Source organism: Aureobasidium namibiae, assembly GCF_000721765.1.
Source record: "Aureobasidium namibiae CBS 147.97 unplaced genomic scaffold scaffold_21, whole genome shotgun sequence".
In the NCBI taxonomy this organism is placed as follows: domain Eukaryota; kingdom Fungi; phylum Ascomycota; class Dothideomycetes; order Dothideales; family Saccotheciaceae; genus Aureobasidium; species Aureobasidium namibiae.
Window position 1 is genome coordinate 191,205 of NW_013581188.1, and position 21,705 is coordinate 212,909.

At 50.7% G+C, this 21,705-nt stretch overlaps 11 protein-coding genes across 11 annotated transcripts; 6 read left to right on the forward strand and 5 right to left on the reverse strand.

Moving 5' to 3' along the window:
* Positions 1 to 905: 905 nt before the first annotated feature.
* On the forward strand, positions 906 to 1,836 carry M436DRAFT_9664 (zf-DHHC-domain-containing protein; the record flags this gene model as incomplete). The annotated part of the gene is made up of 3 exons (XM_013567932.1): positions 906 to 1,070; positions 1,128 to 1,259; positions 1,309 to 1,836. Coding segments are annotated over 3 exons (825 nt in total), but the record flags the coding sequence as incomplete, so codon positions are not given.
* Positions 1,837 to 2,280: 444 nt separating this feature from the next.
* On the reverse strand, positions 2,281 to 2,724 carry M436DRAFT_17374 (uncharacterized protein; the record flags this gene model as incomplete). The annotated part of the gene is made up of 2 exons (XM_013567946.1): positions 2,281 to 2,331; positions 2,461 to 2,724. Coding segments are annotated over 2 exons (315 nt in total), but the record flags the coding sequence as incomplete, so codon positions are not given.
* Positions 2,725 to 3,677: 953 nt separating this feature from the next.
* M436DRAFT_67349 (uncharacterized protein) lies at positions 3,678 to 5,798 on the reverse strand (the record flags this gene model as incomplete). The annotated part of the gene is made up of 1 exon (XM_013568057.1): positions 3,678 to 5,798. One exon carries the CDS (start codon positions 5,796 to 5,798, stop codon positions 3,678 to 3,680), a length of 2,121 nt encoding a protein of 706 aa, XP_013423511.1.
* Positions 5,799 to 6,272: 474 nt separating this feature from the next.
* Positions 6,273 to 7,398, reverse strand: M436DRAFT_56514 (TBC-domain-containing protein; the record flags this gene model as incomplete). The annotated part of the gene is made up of 3 exons (XM_013568030.1): positions 6,273 to 6,396; positions 6,454 to 7,226; positions 7,282 to 7,398. 3 exons carry the CDS (start codon positions 7,396 to 7,398, stop codon positions 6,273 to 6,275), a joined length of 1,014 nt encoding a protein of 337 aa, XP_013423484.1.
* A 1,383-nt stretch (positions 7,399 to 8,781) lies between these two features.
* On the forward strand, positions 8,782 to 11,323 carry M436DRAFT_76221 (sulfate permease; the record flags this gene model as incomplete). Its single annotated transcript, XM_013568091.1, has 2 exons — positions 8,782 to 9,213; positions 9,266 to 11,323. The coding sequence occupies 2 exons, from the start codon at positions 8,782 to 8,784 to the stop codon at positions 11,321 to 11,323; spliced, it is 2,490 nt and encodes an 829-aa protein (XP_013423545.1).
* Positions 11,324 to 12,721: 1,398 nt separating this feature from the next.
* On the forward strand, positions 12,722 to 13,255 carry M436DRAFT_56249 (uncharacterized protein; the record flags this gene model as incomplete). Its single annotated transcript, XM_013567972.1, has 1 exon — positions 12,722 to 13,255. One exon carries the CDS (start codon positions 12,722 to 12,724, stop codon positions 13,253 to 13,255), a length of 534 nt encoding a protein of 177 aa, XP_013423426.1.
* Positions 13,256 to 13,999: 744 nt separating this feature from the next.
* M436DRAFT_67353 (FAD dependent oxidoreductase-like protein superfamily) lies at positions 14,000 to 15,337 on the reverse strand (the record flags this gene model as incomplete). Its single annotated transcript, XM_013568058.1, has 3 exons — positions 14,000 to 14,598; positions 14,656 to 14,810; positions 14,865 to 15,337. 3 exons carry the CDS (start codon positions 15,335 to 15,337, stop codon positions 14,000 to 14,002), a joined length of 1,227 nt encoding a protein of 408 aa, XP_013423512.1.
* A 319-nt stretch (positions 15,338 to 15,656) lies between these two features.
* On the forward strand, positions 15,657 to 16,519 carry M436DRAFT_76224 (NAD(P)-binding protein; the record flags this gene model as incomplete). The annotated part of the gene is made up of 3 exons (XM_013568092.1): positions 15,657 to 15,699; positions 15,750 to 16,057; positions 16,112 to 16,519. The coding sequence occupies 3 exons, from the start codon at positions 15,657 to 15,659 to the stop codon at positions 16,517 to 16,519; spliced, it is 759 nt and encodes a 252-aa protein (XP_013423546.1).
* Positions 16,520 to 17,526: 1,007 nt separating this feature from the next.
* On the forward strand, positions 17,527 to 18,158 carry M436DRAFT_85580 (histone-fold-containing protein; the record flags this gene model as incomplete). The annotated part of the gene is made up of 4 exons (XM_013568093.1): positions 17,527 to 17,548; positions 17,611 to 17,637; positions 17,699 to 17,958; positions 18,018 to 18,158. The coding sequence occupies 4 exons, from the start codon at positions 17,527 to 17,529 to the stop codon at positions 18,156 to 18,158; spliced, it is 450 nt and encodes a 149-aa protein (XP_013423547.1).
* Positions 18,159 to 18,584: 426 nt separating this feature from the next.
* On the forward strand, positions 18,585 to 19,347 carry M436DRAFT_76226 (uncharacterized protein; the record flags this gene model as incomplete). The annotated part of the gene is made up of 3 exons (XM_013568094.1): positions 18,585 to 18,620; positions 18,686 to 18,979; positions 19,075 to 19,347. 3 exons carry the CDS (start codon positions 18,585 to 18,587, stop codon positions 19,345 to 19,347), a joined length of 603 nt encoding a protein of 200 aa, XP_013423548.1.
* A 552-nt stretch (positions 19,348 to 19,899) lies between these two features.
* Positions 19,900 to 21,457, reverse strand: M436DRAFT_56248 (Choline/ethanolaminephosphotransferase; the record flags this gene model as incomplete). Its single annotated transcript, XM_013567971.1, has 3 exons — positions 19,900 to 20,821; positions 20,884 to 21,131; positions 21,299 to 21,457. 3 exons carry the CDS (start codon positions 21,455 to 21,457, stop codon positions 19,900 to 19,902), a joined length of 1,329 nt encoding a protein of 442 aa, XP_013423425.1.
* Positions 21,458 to 21,705: the final 248 nt, after the last annotated feature.

The window sequence follows — 21,705 nt, forward strand, 5'->3', positions numbered from 1 at the left end:
CTCGGCGTCAGCCTGTAATCAATCATCCATTGGCTTCAAACATTTTTGGTTCGTCGAAGTTATTGCGGTTATAGATTCTCGTCAGCACAACTTGTTGATTGGATCAACGAGTAACAAATGAGGTCTTGCATCCTTGATGTTGGTCATAAGAATAAAAGAATAAGTTGGCAGTTGGCAAAACTCTTCGGAGATTGGTGAAACGCGACTGCCGATGACGTACACAATTTCGCGCCTGAACGCGGCAACCGCGAGACTCTCATACTGAAGATCCTTACGAGTTGAGATAATATCTCACAGTATCTGGAGTTTCAATCGAGCTGTCGAGTATGTCACAGTGTCAACCGCGTCCGCCGAGGTCGCAACTGGAGAATAGACAGGCTGCCAACAGGAGTACAGCGATCGTTGTCCCGGCTTTGTTGGTCGGAATTGTCGGATATGTCACCTGGGTTGTGGTCGTTCTTATAGGTGGTAAGTGCCATATCTATCTTGGACAGGACCAAAACAACTTGACCAATTGAAGCCTCGCACCTCCAAGTCTCACACGAATTGAGAACCTCAAACTGACTTTCCTAGCCAACTATCTTATCAAACATCAAAGTCGAAATGGCACTGGGATTGCCATTATAGTGCTGTACTTCATATTTCTATTTCCTATGGCATCAACCTATCTGCGACTGCTCATAACCATACCACATCCCGGATTCATCGAGAAAGGAACCCCCACTGCCGCAACTCCAGTCAAGCCCGCAACGGAAGCTCCACCTCAGCATACCATCCAGGCCTCATGCGCAACTACAAAGGTGCAGGATGGTACAAATGAGACCGACAAGAAAGCTCGACCCGCCGTTCCTCAAGAACCTGCCGTAACTTTGTTGGACACGAAAGCCATTCTGAGTGGCGAGTTACCGCCGCCTCCAGGAACGGAGCGCTTCTATTCCAAAGAAGTCTTTGCTTGCGATCAGAATGGCCTTCCGATATGGTGCGGTGTTTGTAATAACTGGAAACCTGATCGATCACACCACGGAAGCGACTTTGGAAGATGTGTATTGAAGATGGATCATTTCTGTCCGGTAAGTTTAGGTCATGTATCCTTGTGGGAAACTACGCCAACATGTGTCTTAATCTAGTGGGTTGGAGGAGTCGTAGCAGAAAGAAACTTCAATTTCTTCATCCAGTTTACCTCTTACGCTGGATTCTACGCTTTGTTCGTTATGATAGTTATGGCTATCTTTGTCGCCGAAGCCAGGTCCAAGGTATGTGTCTCACTTATTCTCTTTTTCTTTTGTGCGAATGCTGATTCGATCATAGGGAAACTCAATCGGTGGTAATTGGATTGCTGGCATAACCCTCGGTGCTGTTTTCACACTTTTTGCAGGCGGAATGGCCATGACTAGCATTGGCCTCGCATTGAAGAACTTGACAACGGTTGACAATATCGGCCATCAGAGGAGGGTCATGCATATTGCCGTGCTAGTCGATTCACCGCAACAGCGCCAACCGAGACCCATGTCAACCGGCCATCTCAAACCATCGCATGGCTCAGAGGTTGACGAAGATCCTTGGCAGGGTACCATCACATACCCGTTGAATGTGATGCATGACGCATCTTCAGAGACCACGTTGCCACCACTAACCTCATCGCCGCCTAGAACGTTTGCCATCTTACGGACGCATCCTGGCATGAATCCCTGGAACCTGGGAGCGTTCAGGAATCTCAAGTCTGTTATGGGCCATCATTGGTATGACTGGTTCTTGCCGTTGCGACACTCGCCTTGCTGTAACCACGATCGTGGGGACAGCATGTATGAACTTGGACCCGATGTCGAACGTCTCAAGGTTGATGCGGGTCTTTCGTCCTCGAGCGGCAGGGATGAATCCGGCAGACGTAAGCATAGGAAGCACCGACATCGCAGAGAAGACTCTGACGATGTTGATATCATGGGCTCGACGCTTGCAAACGTCAACGGCTCGACGGGAAGAGAGCGGAATAGCTTTGGATCAGCTTAAAGCTAAGTCTAGTTTTCGCATATACATGATTCGATACACAATTTAGAAAGTGATTTCAACAATTCGTCCCACATTGCAACAATCGACCAACGGATCAAAAGAAGAGATACAACCAAGGTAAGTAAAGTGACCGCTAACAGAAACTCAGACAAAGCAAACCTCTCAAACCATCTTCGACCGCCGCAGCTCCCACTCCTCAGCTCTCCTCAATTCCTCCTGCGCAAGCCGAATAGCCTTCTCCATCGAAGCTCTCAGTCTTCCCTCAATCTCCTCAACCGGCGTCTCGCAGTTCATGAACCCAATGAACTTTCCAAACTTACGTCTCTTGATAGCAATCCTCTCTGCATCCGTAAAGCCCTCAGTAAACTGCACACTGGGCCTTCTCTTCACCATGACCATGTTCTCTGCTTCCTCTGCAGCTAGCAAAGTCTCCCACCATTGATTGCTTTCCACCTGAGAAGCGCTTTGGAGGTGTTGGGCTACGCTTGCTCGTCGCTTGGCCAGCATTTCCTTGTCCCAGTTCATGCAGGCCGGGTATTGGTGTGTGTAGACGCTGGGGGTGGATTGGTGGTAGTAGGAGGCGATGGCGTCGAGTTGTTCTTCGCTGAGCAAGTGGTAGTCTAGCAATGTGCGAGGGAAGTCTGGGTGGGGAGAGCCGGTGGGCAGAGGCACGAGAGGTGCGAGGCGCAGCTTCAAGTGTGCGATGCGAGCGGCGAGATGGTCCTTTTTCGCCGAGGTCGACATCTTGGGTTCTTGCTGCTGGGTGGTTTGTGTGGAAAGGATCGTTTGAAATTGGCTTCCGTGATAAGTGACGTGTGGTTGTTGTTGTTGTTGTCTTCTTCTGCGTTTTCGTCCAGCGAAAAGAATATTTGACGAGGAAGTAATAACTGGTGAACAAGACAGATAGCAGAAGGAGGAGGAGAGATGGCAATGAATGTTGGCAGAGGGTCAGGGGTAAAAGCAATACTTATTGCAGCCTTCACCGCGTCTTTGAAGACATGTCTTTTGTTCATCACGACGCTGAAGACATGACCAGCCACCGAGACATGCTTCTGCCCAGGACAAAGGATGGTTTGAGATTGAACACATGCTGTTTCTTTGTTGTGGAGATTTGAGATTCTGGATCATGTACTCAGAATTCATTGTCTCAAAGCTGAACAGAGACACTGATGGTAGGTGATCCGCCGTGAAGGCCTGAATTTGATACAGAGAAGCCACGATCAGATTGTGTACGTGATAGGGTTAGAGAAGGTGCATCCGAAACAGCGTGCCCCTGAAAGTCGAATCTCAAGTGAAGATCCTAGCCATGAGGACTTATATTGATGCCAATCTGCTTTATCTACATCGAGCCGTGGTCTGGCACAGCGGTAAAGTAGTGTCCCTTCCGCTCAGTTGGCCTATGGCCACGGTTCGATCCTCGGCAAGGCCGATCTCAATGCCATGAGGGGTCCCAGTAATCCTCGCACGACAAAAACAAGGAAGAAAACCTAGTGCGTTTTCTCTTGACCAATCTAGCAACACGGCGGCTAGGGGGTTTCGGTTTTGCGAGATCGTATGACTATCCTTTTGTGAAACTCGACGGTCCAGCTGATATCATTGATCAAGAGTGATGTCTCTCGAGGAATAAGTGTAAGTATTGATATGCATGTGAACTATTTGCACTTCTACCCCTAAAGCCAATCACCATCCCTGCGTGGCGGTGTTGAAGGCGCTCCTCCAAGTGGATACATTCTTATTGTCTTCTTCAGATCCTCCCTCCGTCTGTTGGCTTTACTTTCGCGTCTTTGGCCCTTGATCCCTGCGAACACGCTTGGACGTTTCTTCGCAGCATAAGCTGATGGTGCTTGTAATCTAGTTGGATCGTATGCCTCAGCTGCTGATATCGGTTGTGGTGCACTGATGACTGGAAACGATGGTCTGCGCTGCTTGAAGTTCTCAACCAGGCTTGAGAGCCCTTCAACTGCACTGACGGACGATTTTCGCACATTGTTACTAAAAACTGAGGCTACCTTGTGCGTGAACGATTTCAAGGGCGGTTTCGATCCCTTGGAGGGGGCTCCACTGCTGATTCCACTATCGTAGGACTGCTTTCTCCTTCCGTAAGATGCTTGTGACGAGCTCTCTAGAGATGGACGTGAAAAAATGGTAGGCTGCGAGTTCATCTCGAACGTCACTTTACTGCCAGGTTTATTGTATTCCTTAGCCAGCTGCTCGGCATCGGCATTGATACGATGATAGAAGGCCGAGAAGCTATCAGAGTCGTTGATACTTTGCTTCCTTTGCATCGAAGCCGGTACTTCTTTTGTCTTCGCAGGTTCGTGCCCAGGGAACGGTGGAGAGATGGGTATGCTACCGCTTGTGCTGCGACGAATCCTTGCACCTGTAGACTCTGGTGTGAGAGAGAGCTTGTACGGGAAATCGAGAGTGCGCTCTTTGCCTCTCGGGCTGTCGCGCTGCTCGCGAGGTGGAGCCCGTGAATTCGGAGATCTGCTGGCTGAAGGCGTGTAGGTCTTGTTGCGCGATTTCTGATACTCAAGCTCACGTTGCTTCGAGATCTGTCTAGGGTTGAAGAATAGCGGCTGTGGCACGAGCTTCATCTTTTCCTTGATACTAGCAGACGACGCACTATGCTTCCGGGTACCTGCAGCTCTGGTATCTTCTTTGATCAAAGCATGGTACTCGTTTGCCAACCGTTTTGCTTCATCCATCAGGCTCTCATTCGAGGACGCATCCAGAGTTGTATCTTCGTATGCATCGATTACCTTGCTCTCGTAGTTGTCAAGTCTCCTACTGGATCCTGTCCGTGACTGTTGACGAGATCTACCCCGAGGTTCGTAATCTGACATCGGAGGCTCTGGAGGACGAGTGATGGATATCTCAATTGGTGATCTCAACTGCCTCTCAACAGGTGACATCGAGATCCGCTTCTCTTTAGTCATATTGAAGTACTCGTCAGACAGTTTTGAACCCCTATTCGCTTGCAAAGGCCAGTCATACGGTGTTGGCGACGGCATACTCGGACTTGGAAGGACGAGAGAGAGCACTGGACCTTTGGGTGGCACAATGCCTTCGAATGACCTACTGCCTCGTATGATATGTTGTTGGCTTGCTTTCCTGGCCGCAGCCAATGCTCTCATTTCCTCAGGGAGAAGATGCTGTGCTCCGGGCGAACGCAGAGCGGCCTTTGCTTTGTCCAATGAAACAGTCCTGATATGTTGTGTTGCTACACGGAGCATCTGGGGCGAAGGAGGCAGAAGTCTCTCTCGCCACAAGCTATCTGGAGGCGGTGAAGGAGTCGATGTACGGCTCGGGCTTGGTGATGGGCTGGTAATAAGTGGTGCACATGGCCTCGGTGGCACGATTGATTTTGTGGTATCCGCTAGAGTGAGCTCAGGCGTACTCAGGCTATATACAGATGGCTGCAGAAATAAGGTCGGCATCAAGTGTTCTTTGTCTCTCCATGATTCGGGAGTTGGTGCATATTGGGAGACGGTGCGACTGTAGATGCTCGAGGTACGTCGTGCCGAGATTCGAAATGCTTCTGAGGTCTCGACAATCGGGATAGGCGGGAGAGGTTTCTCTTGATTCGGTGTTGGTGTCTTCCTGATGAATGACTGAAACGATGGAGCCGACCTCTCGAAGCCGTTCGAGCTGAGAGACGAAGACGAACGATTGAGAGTGGCTGGTGGCCGTCGCAGTTGAGGCTTTGTTTGCTCCATCTCGTCGAAGGAGCTCCTTGAGCTGTGCGAGCCGCCAGAGAACAGAGAAGTCGGCTTCGAGTCGATAAACATGCTGTATCTTCTACACTACAGAAGGAGGCCGAACCATGGCAGGCAAATGCCTGAGACACAAAGAGATACATATTGAAGGTCGATGGAGAGATTCGAACACTATGCAAGACAATGAGGATGGTAAAAGACAAAGAAAGAGGCATGGGAATTCCTGCTTCCGGGGAGAAGATTGAAGATATCCTTTGATCTCGAAGCTGGAATGGTAGCCTCGGCAAAAGTGAGTTGCATTCCTCAGAACATCAAGCCAAAGATGCGATTCCGCTTTCAACAGAGATCGACTTCCCCAAGTAAATATGCATTGAACGCGAGACGATCTTCTATCTACCCGCGTCGAGTTTTTGGGCTGGCAAGAGGAGCTAATTTTTTGTTCTGTTCATCCGCTCCAATGCCAGAATTAGTGCGATACAGTCTATCATCAGATCATAAAATCGTGGAATTTTGGTCGTGAATCGTTATGCGTGTAATTGAGAAGGCTCATTTTGCGTGGTCAACGACTTGTTGGTAGAGGTCTTCAGGAAGTTTGCGCACAAAGCTGATAGCCATGGGCTTGATCTTAGAGGCTTGTAAGGGCGGAAATGATCTCAGAATCTGGTTTGGACTGTGATCGTTGTGTTAATGGCCAATGTGTAGCATTGTTGAGAAAGAGTTGACATACCTCGGGCTGGTGAGAAGCTGATCTCTGATCAAAACCAACTGAGCGACGATGCATAGCAGATTCAGATGCGGGCCGTAGGCAAAACAGAAGTCCCACAGTTGGAGAACTTCAGGCAGAGGCGGAGTGCAGGCGCACATAGTCAGGACGCTGGCGAAGGCGTAGATGCGAGCTTCCATGCCTTTGCTTGCCAAGTAGGCAGACAACTTGGGATCCACGATGGCGAGGATCTTGTCGACTAGAGCCAGACCTCTGTGAACGCCATCCATGGAGCCTCTTACGTAGCCAGGGCACTCTACTGTGATGAATCGGTCGAATGCAGCAAAGGCCTCAGCCTCGCTACGAGCGGCGTACAGAAAAGGGGCAGCCATGACATTCATGCCCTGGACATAACCGACATGAGAAGCACCATCGCCAGCCTCAGAGCCCTCGGTGCCAGTGATGGATGCGCGGTGTCTGGAAGTAGGCGATGTGACCTGGTCCGAGTGACCATCGATACTCTTAGGTACAGACAAGGTAGGTGGTGACATCCAGCCATTGACGCGAGCCTCGTGAGCATCGTGCAGCTTCCAGGCTATGGCATTGAGAACACGGGTGAGACTGTTCTCGGTGACGCGACGGCGGAACAGAGGGTCTGTAGTCAAGGTACGGAAGGTGTCGTTGCGAATCTTGGTATAGGCAGGCGAGGCGCCTTGTCGCACGAGATCGAGGTAGGCATCGGTGCGTAGCGGAGGTACATTGAGCAGGATGAGCCAAACATAGATGCGCAGCTCTGACTAGAAGGGCCATGTTAGGCGTGCCTACTCGGATAGCATGGCTTTGTTTACTCACCATGCCATCACTGTTGCTGGGAATGCCGTCCGACAAGATGGTGTAGCGCAATTGCTCCAGACCAACCTCTGCGTCGCCTGCTGGGCCTTTTGCGAGCAATGTCTCGAGATTCGTCATGTTGTGGCAGATGATGCAGTCGTCTTCTTGGTCGTCCTTGACCGTAGGCACACACGCGAATCGATCCCGCGACGCGCGCATCGTGTAGTGATTACCTGTTGGCATGTGCCTTCGATATCACGTGATGTTGTGGCCGAGGTTGACGAGTCCGCTGCTTCTTGAAACTGCCGGGGAAGGCGCCGAGAAGATCCGGCGTCTGAGCGTCTCCTTTTGCTTCTATCGAACTCTTTTCTACATCATCGTCGCCTCAAACGCTCAGACAAGTCTCCGCGCTGCCAGCAGGCCGTGAGGCTCGAGCCTCCTCTTGTGGGGGTATGGAGCAAAGAGCCCATATTCTGACATACCATAACATCACAATATCACCTTCTCCTTGCGACACCGATGTCTAGCATCCAGGACTTTGAAGATCCTCTCCCCACCGTGTTACGCCTTGCCAAACTCCAAAAGCACCAAACTCCCTTTGGATTTGTCTGCTCCTATTGTTCTTCTGATCGCATGCGGCTCTCGTTGACCTCCGACGTCGTCAAGCATACCGGAAATGCTTTGTTTTCTGCTTGACTGCAACCAAGCCGTTTCTCAGCCTTGTGTTTTCCTTGAGGTTGCCTTCTAGATTTTGCTTGTTCAAGCCCTCGCGCCATATTATCTCAGCAATTCAGAGCACCTGAGAGGCTTGCCCTGTCTTCGCGTTGCTTGAAGTCGCAGAGAATATCGACCTTTTGGGATGTCGTCAACCTTCAACAAAGCACGCCATGACAGGCGTTCGTGATTGGGTCTGAATTCAGCGGGGATCGGTACCACACCAAAACGTCTAATCCCAAATTGGTATCACGTCGATGATGTGATATCAATGCTTTGCTGGGCGGCCCACTACATCCATACGACAACCAAAGCTCGACATGGATTCAAAGCTTGATGACTGCCGGTTGAGATCTGGATCGATTATGACCTCGTCGTCTCTACCGCATTTCTCTCCCAATTTGGTTTTTGTCAGTCGCGTTTCTGCACCTTCTTTCTTTCGTGTGCCGCACGCCTTGTCCGTCTTCTTCGTTGTTTGCGTGATTCGCCAAACCCGTTCGCCGTACAACCGTCCGGCTTAGTTCTGGCTCACCTCTTCGCCAATCTTCTTGACCTCTGGCGTTCTGGCTTGCAGCCCTTGCCTCATCCGAAGACGCCTCCCAGACTTTTCCAAGTCAATCATTTCCAGACCTTAGATTCCTCATCCAAGCCCTCTATTGGATAATACAACGTCCGTTCTAGGGCAAGCGAGGTCTATAAACCCTCACCTTGTCTCTTCATCCACCCCTCCTTGTTCATATCCACTTTATATATCTTTCCACTCGGACTCTGGTGTGTTGATCAACACTACCTATACGCTCCTTCAACATGCCTACTACTGGGGCTAAGATTGGCCATGGCCTGGCCAAAGTCCTAGGCATCAAACTCGACTACCGTCAGGAGATGCAAGCTGAGAAGATCACCAGAGGAGAATCCGTCTTCTCTGTCTCCAGCGCTGACACCTTCGTCGAAGCCGAGCCCACAGTTTGGGAGTGGTTCAGAGATGTCACCCCAACCGGGTCCAGCATGATCACCTACGGTCGCAACCTCTTCCCATTCACCCGCTGGATCGGTCGCTACAATCTGCAATGGCTCTACGGTGACCTGGTCGCTGGTATCACCATCGGTGCTGTCGTCGTTCCTCAGGGTATGGCTTATGCAAAACTTGCTGCGCTTGACCCGGAGTATGGTCTTTACTCTTCCTTTATGGGTGTATTGATCTACTGGTTCTTCGCTACCTCAAAGGATATTACTATCGGTGTAAGTAAAGATTGTCTTCGTCTCAAAAGCTGCTTGCTAATATCGCCCACAGCCTGTCGCTGTCATGTCCACCATCGTCGGAAACATCGTGCTCAAGGCTGAAAAGAGCCATCCTGAGTATCAGGGACATGTCATTGCATCCTCGCTTGCGGTCCTCGTCGGTGGAATCGTCTGTTTCCTGGGTCTCGCTCGCCTTGGCTGGATCGTCGACTTCATCTCCCTCACCTCGATCTCGGCCTTCATGACTGGATCTGCCATCAACATCTGCGTTGGTCAAATCCCCAACCTGATGGGTATCACTGGCTTCTCGACCCGTGATTCAACATATCTTGTTGTGATCCATATTCTGGAACATCTCGGAAGAACCAAACTTGACGCCGCAATGGGTCTTACCGCTCTTCTCTTCCTTTACCTCTTGAGATTTGGATTCACGTACGCCGGAAACAAGTTCCCCAAACACCGCAGACTTTTATTCTTCTGCTCGACTCTGCGCACCGTCTTCATCATCCTTCTGTACACTATGATCAGTTGGTTGGTCAACCGCAATGTCCCTAACATCCACAAGAAGCCCTCCAAGTTGGCCAAGTTCAAGCTTTTGGGAAACGTTCCTCGTGGATTTAAGCATGCTGCCGTACCCGTTCTCAATTCTGACATCATCAAGGTGTATGCTAGCGAGATTCCCGTTTCGGTCATTGTCCTGCTTATTGAGCACATTTCGATTGCCAAGTCCTTCGGAAGAGTCAACAACTACACCATTGATCCCTCTCAGGAGCTCGTTGCCATTGGTGTTTCGAACCTTCTTGGTCCTTTCCTCGGTGCCTATCCCGTCACTGGATCCTTCTCGCGTACCGCTATCAAGTCCAAGGCAGGTGTCCGCACACCTTTCGCTGGTGTCATTACCGCTGTCGTCGTCCTGTTGGCCATCTACGCCTTGCCAGCAGTATTCTTTTACATCCCCAACGCTGTCCTCTCCGCTGTCATTATTCATGCCGTTGGTGATCTCATTACTCCGCCCAACACCGTTTACCAGTTCTGGAAGATTTCGCCGATTGAGGTTATCATCTTCTTCGCTGGTGTCCTCGTCACTGTTTTCTCCTCGATCGAGAACGGCATCTACACTACTATTTGTGTGTCTCTTGCTCTCCTTCTCTTCCGTGTTGTTAAGGCGCGTGGTCGTTTCCTCGGCAAAGTTCAGGTTCACTCTGTTATTGGAGATCATCTTCTCGAGGGCAAGGATAAGCCGAACGGCCAACCTTATGATCACGAAAAGGCAGACCGCAACATCTTCTTGCCCCTCGAGCACGATGATGGTTCTAACCCGATGATCGATACCGACTCACCTCACCCTGGAGTCTTCATCTACAGATTCTCCGAAGGCTACAATTACCCCAACGCCAACCACTACCTGGACTACATGGTATCCTCTATCTTCAAGCAAACTCGCCGTACCGACCCCAACGCATATGGTAGACCTGGTGATCGTCCTTGGAACGACCCTGGCCCGCGCCGTGGTAAGGCTGCCATCGTCAACGAGCATTTGCCTACTCTCAAGGCTATCATTCTGGACTTCTCTTCCGTCAACAATGTTGATGTCACTTCCGTGCAACATCTCATCGATGTCCGTAACCAGCTTGATCGCTACACTACACCCGAGAAGGTGCAATGGCACTTTGCCCACATCAACAACCGCTGGACTCGTCGCGCTCTTGCATCCGCTGGTTTCGGTTACCCTACTGAGGAGGGTGACGAATTCCAGCGCTGGAAGCCTATCTTCAGTGTTGCCGAACTTGGTGGCTCATCAAGCGCTGCTGCTGACGCTGAATACGCTATGAACCACCCCGAGCACAAGAAGCATCGCGATGTCGAGCTTGGACGTGAGCACAGCGGAGAAATCACTGGCGAAAGCAGCGAAGCTTCAAGTGATATAAACCAGGCCATCCAGAACAGCAAGGCATACGGTTCGCAAGTCAACCAGAAGAAGATCGTCGTACATGGTCTCAACAGGCCGTTCTTCCACATCGATCTCACCAGCGCTCTGCAAAGCGCAGTCGCGAACATCTCACACCCCTCAGCTACCGCTGACGTTGTTCAGGACCAAAAGCTGAGTTGAGTGGTCGGGTTTCTATAATGTCTTTTTCCAATGTTTTCTGCCCGTTTTGATGTCATAATCAGCGACTTGGTCTTTATTTCGGATTGGGGCTGTGGAGGAAGGAGCGTTCAAAAGCAAGCATCGATTCTGTATATATGTGTGTAGATGCTGCACTTTTCATTTGGCTTGTAGAAGTATAGGTTGTTTCGTATGTTGGATACACATACCTGGTCACTGTGCACTTTGCAATTATTACCTGCATTCTTCCAACATCTCCCAATGACTTCTCATCTATCCTGTCGTCTCATGCCTATCATCTACCACGGTCGAGTTGTCATTGATGCTCACGCATTCGGATCGCAAGATGTGCCATCTATGGGACCCCAGGCTGCTAACTGCGACCCTTTCGCTGCATCAGGCGTGTACCTGACTATGTTTGTAACGCTCTCTAGCCCCACCTTGCGGCACGTCCTGGCGTAAGAATCTCGTTCATGCGCCCGAAGCATTCACGCTCCCGGGCTTGGTCCAAGACCATCGATACCATAGACGCATCCCATCGCACTTCGCACAGCAGCTTCCTCCAAACGAACCATCTCAAAGTGTCAATGGCCAATCAACGGCTTTTTTCGCTAACAACCAACAAAAACTCGATGAACCATCAAAGCACACTCCCCCTTGAATCATGGTTGATCTTACATCACGATCATCCCTGCGTTTTTGAAAAAGACTCTGCTGCTTTCCTCAACCAAAGTCCGTGTCGCAAACGTGCCGAGTGCACGCCGTGACGTTAGGCGGGCCTTGGTATTCCGTACATCCCTTGGAAATTTGGTGAAGTGATGATTTTTCTTACGCTTCTCACCGCGCTTAGCATCCTTTTATTGAAATGACTTCATCGGCTCGGAACAAAGAAAACTTGGATGCGGGAATATGCGGCTGCATGGAAAAGCGTGGAGGTGGATTTCGCCTTAAGCGGAGACAAACCCCTGAACGAGAGGATCATCCCCGAGATATGACCGTCGTTGATGAAATCTTTCCGATGACGGTGGTTTGAGAGGATGTTTGCCTCGGTATAGCGCGAATCGGGAGGAAGAAGTGGATGTCGACGAGATGTTAGGGTGCAGTATCAACATTGGTATAGATGAATTCTGCGGCGAGAGGATGTGAGAGAGGCAATTGAAAGTGTAGGAAAGTGATGCGTGGTCTGAGCGGCTTTCCCAGTCAGAACTTTGAAGCATGCAATTGTTTCTAGCGATGAGTCCTACCTACTTCACATGACATATCACACACATGTTATCATCAGGAATATATCCAAAATCTTCCCTCGACTCATCAGAAACTGAACCAACGCACATCTCCTCGCCATAATCACATCACATCCCAAACTCGGCCCAGGGGGACAACCTCCAACACATATCAACCATGCCATCAGTCCCAAATACCACCCAAGTAGTCCCCGGCGCCTCCGTCTCCATCGTCCTCAAAGCAGATCAACCCACCGGCCGCCAAGTCCAAGGCCTCGTCCAAAACGTCCTAACATCCGGAAACCACCCTCGAGGCATCAAAGTACGGCTCAGCGACGGTAGAATCGGTCGCGTGCAAAGAATGCACACTGGCGAAACTCCACCCCAAGAAGCCTCTGCCGCGCCCGCTTCTACATCAAGAACCACAAGACTACCTAGAGAAAGAGACAACAGGCGTTCAAAGTTTCAATCTAGGGATATCAGGTTAGATGATGATGGCGAGGCGCCTGCCGAGGAGATTGATCTTTTCGCGTATGTGAAGCCCGCGAAGCAGAAGAAACGAGCAGGAGCGAAGGTGCAGGAGCCGGTGCAGGAAGAAGAGGTGATCAAGGAAGCTGCGTCTACTGCGGCTACTGCTTCTTGTCCTGTCTGTGGAGAGTTTGAGGGCGATGAGATGGCGGTTGCGCATCATGTTGAGTCACATTTTGCTTGATTGGACATCATCAATGCTGTTGAACGATCTCCATCGATATATCTTATACGTTGCTCAGGCTTGCCATCTTCGTCGGTTACAGAACTACTCGACCTACACCAAGCTGGCCCGCTCTCAAAGACTAGAAGATCTTAACCGGTGGTCTCGCGGATCCTTGTGGACAGTGTCCAGAGAGATTTGCTCTCAATGCCCTGGACACTAGATGGACATATGGAGCCTGGCTTGCAAACAGGACAAGATCGGAACTGATACTAGTGATTTGCTCGCCCGTTCCCCGTTACCATTGTCACGTTAATTGCACCCCTGATGTCTGTTGGTCAACCTCAGAAGACACTATCTGTGGAGAGTATTGCCAGAAAACGGGTCGTGAGGCCACCAGTCGTGCTTGTCGAATCTCGCAAAGTCAACAATATATACTCAATGACGGAGCGACCATAACCTAGACTCACATCACTATATAGCGCATGGAGGACGATGTGCAGTATAGAACGGACCACCCAGCGTGATCTAGATATCTGACAGGCCGGCGAGAAGAAAGATAAGCGAAAGTGTACACAGAGACAGGGTTCTACCAGCAGCAGCTTTGACTTGACCAAAATGATCATCGCTGTACTGCATGCACCATTCCCATTCATTGCGAAAGAAGCGGCAATGTTTGGAAAACCCAAGTCAACTACCCAGAGAGGACAGGAGTTAACAAGGGTCATGATTATCATCAATTCGAGCATCCCGAAAGAACACCGCTCACTGCATGCCCAACCTCCCAACCTCACAGCTAGTCTTGACACCCCTGATCAACTCACTCATGACAAGCCCTGTACCCAATGACAGCGAAATACCCCAAGGACCATGTCCCGCAGCCACAAACACACCATCTCGACTCTTCATCTCTCCCAACTTCTTCTCCTCAACCCTACACAAAATCGGCTCTCCACTAGACGTCACAGGCCTGAAACACAACCCTTCCCTCATCACCTCGATTTCTTTACCATTAACCCCGCACATCCTCTGTGCCGTCTTCTTCAACTCTGCAATAGCTTCTTCCTCGATTATAGTTTCTGTGGCTAGATTTGGTAGAGGGATATCCGCGTCGTTCAATCCGGCAATGTAGATTTCTCCGCCTACACGGCTGATGAGTTCGGGGCTGTAGCCTGAAGAAGAGGTACTGAAGATTGCATGGCAACCGGATGATTCATGAGAGGTTGTCCAGTGGGAAGAGGAGATTACGATGCTGTGGCCTGCGAACGGGGAGATGGGAATGTTGAGGCGTGAGGAGGGGAAGAGTGTTGAGAAGACTCTCGGGGTCCAGGCGCCGCTGGCGAAGAGGAGGGATGTACAGGGGACTAAAATGTGTTAGCTATGGCGGCATGCCGGGAAGAGTGGGAGGGAGAAGACATTACCCTGCCTTTCTGAGTTATCGTTTAGCCTGATGGCGAGGGCTGTGATCGTGTTACTGCTATCTGTGATCAGAGATATCGGTGTTGCCGGTTGATGAATCTGTACATCTCTCTTCCTACACTCATCCAACAGAAACATCGATAGCCTCAGAGGATCTCTGTTTGTGCGATTAGTCTTTGGTCTCAACACCAGCCAAAGCATAGACTCTTACACCTGAGCAACAGTTTCGTCAGCAGATATAACATCATACCCATCCCCCTTCCTCCGCATCAACCACGCCGGCCCTTGACCCTCACAAAACTCATGGGTACCCGCAACTTCAGCTCTACTCCTGCCACCTTCTAACCACTCACCCTGCCTCTCGTCTTCGTCACCACCAACATACTCACTCTCAGCGAACGAAGCACCGGTGCTCCTCGCATACCCCCATTTCCGCACACCATCGTGTTCATCAGCTAGTCGCTTGTGGAGTTTGAAAGACAATAGACCAAGTGGTGCAGATGCAGGGCCGAACCAGTCTGCAGCGAGAAACCCACCTGCTTTGCCCGAGGCAGAAGCGAAGAGTTCGGGGGATGGGTCGACGAGGTGAATGGAGGTGCCTGGGAGGGATTGAGAGAGATAGTAGGCGGTTGATACACCGATGATGCCTGCTCCTAGTATTACTGTCGATCGTGGTGTAGCCATTTGGGAAGGTTGCCGTGTAGAGAGGACCGATACAGGGGAAATGATGCACACTACAGTAGTTTTTGTCCTTAGCAGCTCTTGGAAGTCGAGGTTCGAAGTGTGAACACTTTGCAGTTCAGAAACTTTGTACTGCTAGTAATACCTACTTGTATATACTGATGATACAGATATGGATGCTGAGGCGAAAGAGGAAGGTGAGCGGAAGGGACACTGGGTGACGTGTGCGGGGATGGTGGGGCCTTCGAGAGCGTCGACTTCATCCAAAGTTTTCTGGTCCAACCAACACAGCTTCTTGTATCAACAACCAACAAACATCATCATGGCCGCCAACAAAGTCGTCATTCTCACCGGAGCATCGCGAGGTAAAAAGAAATTGGACACGGAAGAGAGGACGGAGATTGATGGAAGACAGGCATTGGTCTTGCAATTGCACACTATCTGCTTAGACAATCATGTCGCGTCGTGACGGTTGCCAGGAGCCGCGAGCCCATGGACAAGCTGAGCCAGCAATACCCTGGACAAGTCGAGGTGCTCGCTGGTGACCTTTCTGATCTCTCGCTCGGCCAAAAGGCAGCAGACTTGGCCAAGTCCAAGTGGCAGCGCCTGGACAGCATCATTGTCAACCACGGCATTCTTGACCCTGTCAAGAGAGTCGCTAATGTCGACGCAGAGGAGTGGAGACAGTTGTTCGACGTGAACGTCTTCTCGGCCATCGCTCTGGTCAGTTGACCCTCCACTGTTGAAGTAGAAGACCAAGACTGACCACCGACACAGGTCAAAGCATCCTTGCCAGCACTCCGCGAGTCCAAGGGCAGTATCGTTCTTTGCTCTTCCGGCGCAGCCACCGGCGCTTACTCGACCTGGGGAGCCTATGGCGCATCCAAAGCTGTGTTGAACCACCTCGCCATGACTCTTGCAGTCGAGGAACCCGATGTGACCACTTTGTCGATCCGCCCTGGTGTCGTGGACACAGATATGCAAGTTTCTATCCGCGACAAACACAACACCAGCATGGATGCAAAGGATGCAGCCAAGTTCAAGGAGCTGAAGGAGACTGGAGGTCTGCTCAAGCCTGAGCAGCCTGGTCATGTCATGGCCAAGTTGGCATTGGACGCACCCAAGAACCTGAACGGCAAGTTCTTGAGTTGGAACGCTGAGGAGCTGGCGGCCTTTCAGGAGTAGCGAACTAGAAATTTACTTTTGAGACGTTAGTCAGATATACTTCGAACAAGTTCCTGAAGTGAAGATTGAATGAAGGAGTGCAGTCAGTTGAAAGATGAAAAGCAATACATATAATCACCATACGGCGTAAGCCTTCAGGTTTAGCATGGAATGATTTTATTCATCACGCAAGGAGGGTGAAATGAGGGCAGAGAAAATACTAACCTTACGATATGCAGAATTTGGGTGAGGATTGAACTCAGTGTTTTGTTGATTTAGCTGTACCTAGACATGTGTTAAAACATGAAACTGACAAAGATTGATGAACAGTGAAAGTAGAGAAGAAGCGTTTCAGGTAATCGAACCATTATTTTATTCCTCAAGGATAATAGGTGGTGTATATAACATAATTTTCTCATCATGTAAAAAAGAAGAGATGATGCTCGATCATTACTAACCTTTGTATTTGCAGCCGAGTGCCGCTCCACGCGCACACTCAGCACGTGCAACCAGGTTCAACCCTTCAAGCTGCTATCTTGACAAGGTGCATGACATATGCAGGGCTCGAGCAAAGCGGGAGGTTGAGGAGACTACCTTCATTGCAGTGTTAGCTGACATTCATCATAAAGATGGTCTTGAGAAATGAGCGGGTTGTGCAAAAAGTAGATCAGAGAGTCCGTTTGGTTGAGACAGGTAAATCACCACGTAAAGGTAAGATAGGGGCGACACGAATGTTCATCCTTGAATGTGCTGAGGGAGAAGAAGAGGAAAGCGATCACATACCTTTGGCGCTGTTGTTGGTTGGAAGGAGGAAGCAGAAGGAAAAAAGTCGCGTCCGAAGAAATAGGCTGTAGAAGCTCGGACGCGTTGGTGACGGAGGCTGCCGGGCGTGGATGGTTCATGTGAGACTTAAAGCTGCTGCATTCCCCCCCGAATGCGCCCTGCTGCTATAGGATGTTGACATCGACTCTTCTTTGGCCGAATCGTTGAACCCACTGTGCAGTCAGCCTTCATCGACCAACCCAATCATGTCGGACAAAGAATTTGCTGGTATGGGAACACGAGTCACAGCCAAACTCTTTTCGCGTCCGAGGCATGCTAACATTTTACAGGCAGTGACGAGCTCACTCTGCCCCGGGGTACGTGCCGCTTAGAGAACGAGACCAACCGATCAACGCGACTGATATAGGAGCAACACAGCCACCGTCCAAAAGATCATTACCGAAGTACTGGCCAATGACCAGGGAATGTCGTTCGCCAAGGAGACTCGCGACTTGCTCATAGAATGCTGCGTCGAATTTATCACCATGATCTCCTCCGAAGCCAACGAGATTGCTGAAAAGGACGCAAAGAAGACAATCGCATGCGAACACATTACCAAGGCCTTGGAAGAGTTAGGATTCAATGAATACATCCCGGACTTGCTCGAGGTCGCACAGCAGTTCAAGTCGCAGCAGGCGGTGAGTTGGATATGGCTCAGGAATATTGTGTACGAGACATGCTGATACATGGCCAACAGAGTCGCGAGAAGAAGCAAAGCAAGATCGAGCAGTCTGGCATGACTGAAGAGGAACTGCTTAGACAGCAGGAAGAGCTGTTCAGATCAGCGAACGAGAAGTTCAACGCTGGACCTGCCGAACCCGCCGAGCCCGCAGCATAAAGAAGCACGAAAGAAAAGACACAGCAGCTGGGAGCACAGGCGTCATGGGCGTTTGGGACGATACGATTCTTCTTTAGATACCCCATCTCTTACTGTTTATGATATACGAAGATGTAGTAGCATGGCGAGAAAAGAGCGAAGCACAATATCACAACTTTCCGATCAAGCATCCATTCACAGAGGTCAACTAGGTATCTGTGAGAAGGAATTAAAGTCGACAAGATGAACGAGAAGTCAAGACGCATGTGACAGTGACGAAAGCAAAGAACTCGTGGCCAAGACCCCACACTCTGATCGGCCTCGGCCGCCGCGCATCATCGTCCATCCAACCAAGCACTCCACCAAGCACAACTGCCACTTTCTCGCACACCAAAGCACACACCTACCTGTATGCTCTTCAACCCTCACGACTAACATCTAGCCATCATGTCCGGCCTCGAGAAGGCTCTCTTCAACCTGAAGGTACACCCTCCCTCAGCCCACCCCTCCACCTCGACCCCACTAACACACGTCTCTTCCTTACACAGTTCACCGCCAAACAACTCAACCGCCAATCCGCCAAAGCCGGCAAGGACGAGAACGCCGAAAAGGCAAAATTGAAAAAAGCAATCCAGCAAAACCACGGCGACATTGCCAAAATCTACGCTCAGAATGCCATCCGCAAGCAAAACGAGAAGCTCAACTTGTTGCGCTTGGCCTCGAGGATCGATGCTGTGGCCAGTAGAGTCCAGACGGCTGTGACGATGCGTCAAGTCACGGGAAGCATGGCGAATGTGGTAAAAGGCATGGATGGAGCTATGAAGGCTATGGATCTGGAAAAGGTGAGTGGTGATGTTGTTGCCTTGAGCTGTTGCTTGAGGTAGAGGAGGGGTGAGATGATAACAAGAGCGCCGGGCTGACAAGGAGGATCACGCAGATTTCAGCCGTCATGGACAAATTCGAGACGCAGTTCGAGGACTTGGACGTCGCAACCGGATACTACGAAAACGCCACTTCCAGCGCTACTGCTGTAGGCACACCCCAAGAAGACGTTGACAGACTCATGTCACAAGTCGCCGACGAAGCCGGTGTCGAGCTCAACCAAGAAATGGCTGGTGCAACTCCGGCACAGGGCATCAAGGCCCCTGCCAACCCTACCGAAGTCGAGGAAGACAACTTGGGCGAGAGACTGAGAGCCCTGAGAAGTTAAGCAAGGAAATGGCGATACTAGAAGATATGAAGGACACCTTTGAAGCAGCGGGCTCGGAGTTTGAGGCGTCTTATCGATGCTTATGGGATGGCGTGGTTTCGATCGACAGATGCATACCTACTGACTACTTGTGTATACCAATGTTTCTTGTTTCACACCGAATATCTACCTGAAGGGCCCCGAGGCACTCATTGCAGAATGGGATAAGCGGATCTGAGCTGCAACAGTAGCTCACAAGCCTGACTTTGATCGAACCGCTTGTCAGACTAATTCACGTCCGCGAGATATGTTCATGTTATTTTTGGGGGCATTAATTTGCATTTCGATATGGCCTACAGGCCTTTTGTCTATCTTCGTCTCGTGTCGCAGCAGAATCAAACCCATTACAACTATGTTTGAACGAAGAGAGATGCCTGTGCTCTCCTCTGGAAAGCAGTCTTTAAGAAACGAGCGTATCATCATCCAATCTTCAATTCTTCGTACTTTTCATCCATCTTCAGACGGTGTCTCAGCTATGCCTTCGAGGCTTCGCCAAGAGGTGGTAATCTGCTTCTAAGCAAACTTACCGTTGGCACCAGCCTTCTGCAATCTAATCGAGCCAGAAGCAAGGCGATTAGCCTCGGGTCTCTGGTTTGGAGGTGCACCAGCCTTCAATGCCATCCATTTGTCCTCAGGGATGGTCAAGCAGTTGATGCCCAGGTAGTTGCAGATACTGTTGCAGACATAGACAGCCCAGCGCGCATATACGACAGTTGCGAATGCAAAGTATCCTCTCAGGAACCAGAGTTCGGCGCTTGCTGATAGACCAGGGAGACCGATGTAGGGCAGGTTGACGAGAATGCTGCCGATGATGAGGGGAGCCAGCATCACTGTCCACATGGGGAAGTCCTGGCGGGTGAGATGGGCAAGGATGATCTTGGTCGTCATGCGACCGAAAGCTGGCGAGAGAGTGAAACAGAGCAGGGAGAGATGGTTGTCCTTCAGCAAATGCGAGTAAGGTGATCCAAGCCATGCGCACAACGAACCAGTGAAGAGGAAGATGGGAGCCCATTCCAGCAGCGCAGGTGTCAGAGGCTGGTTCCTGCCCTTTCGGGCCTTGTATACGTTGTTGACGCAATCAGGAATGTGAGCGAGGCAGAGTCCGAGCAACAAGATGGGAGCCCAGAGGTCCAGGAAGTTGGTCTTGCCGAGCAACTGCTCGTTGCCAAAGAGAGTGGACAGCGGAGAGGTCCATAGTGTAGGGCCGTAGTAGCCAGAGAGGATCATGATGAGCGCGGCGATAATGAGACCTTCGGTAGGACCATTGAAGTAGCCAAGGAACAGGGTGTGGGTGTGGTATGTTTCCCAAGTCGAGAAGAACATGGGCAGCGTGGGAATGAGTGCGGTGAGAGCACCAAGGCGTGTTGAACCAAGGCCCATAGCCGATGTCTCGAGGAGCGATGCGAGAGTGCAGTTGAGACTGTCGATACCGTGGCTGTGTATGGCAGCTTTGTCAGAGTTGCTCCATCCAATTCGAAATCGAGGGGTAGCACTTACTCGAAGAGCTCACCCAGAGGCGACGATGTTCCGGTGCGGCGTGCTTGCTTTCCATCAATGTTGTCCATGGTGCTGTAGGCCCAGATGCCGAGGGCATAGCTGTAGTAGACCCATGACGGAGCGAGACCGGTCAAACCAGGATCATAGATGAGCATGAGGATGACATTGCTGAGGATGCAGAAGAAGCCCAGCAGCGTCACCATGTTGGGCGCCAGCCATAGCGGTAGGAATTCGACGCATGCGTTCCACTGTTCAAGCACACCGCTCAAGTCAGCCCTTGTTGTCTTATGCCATCTTCAATGCCTGTTTGTATGCAGGGTCCCGGTATGCCCTCTCCCATGCTCTTGCTAGGAGTGTGTGATCGTCCTAGTTTTGCCGCGAGGATCCGAGGAGTGAAAGGTCGCCATCAACGTACATAGTGTTTCAGGACATAGCGCGAGGTAAACGACTTGTCAACAGACGAGTACTTGTAGAGCTTCAGGTTGGCCAAGGCGTCTTCTGAGAGAGGGCCCTCGAGTGTTGACGAATCTTGTCCCGTCAGCCTCTTGTATTCTTGCTGTACCAACCCGCTCATGCTGTGAAAGGATAAGAACTTACTGGAACTCATTTCCAAACTGGCGAAACTAACAAAAAAATAGCCTTAGTCAAGCAACAACAAGGAACCGTTCGGATCGCAACGCAACCGAAAGCCCGCACTGTTCGCAATCCTCTCCTGAACCGGACACGCTGCTGTACGCTGTGGGGACGCAACCACAAACCACCATCTTCTGCCAAGGAGTGTTTATTATGCAACAACTAGCGACTGTGATCTCCAGTTCGAAC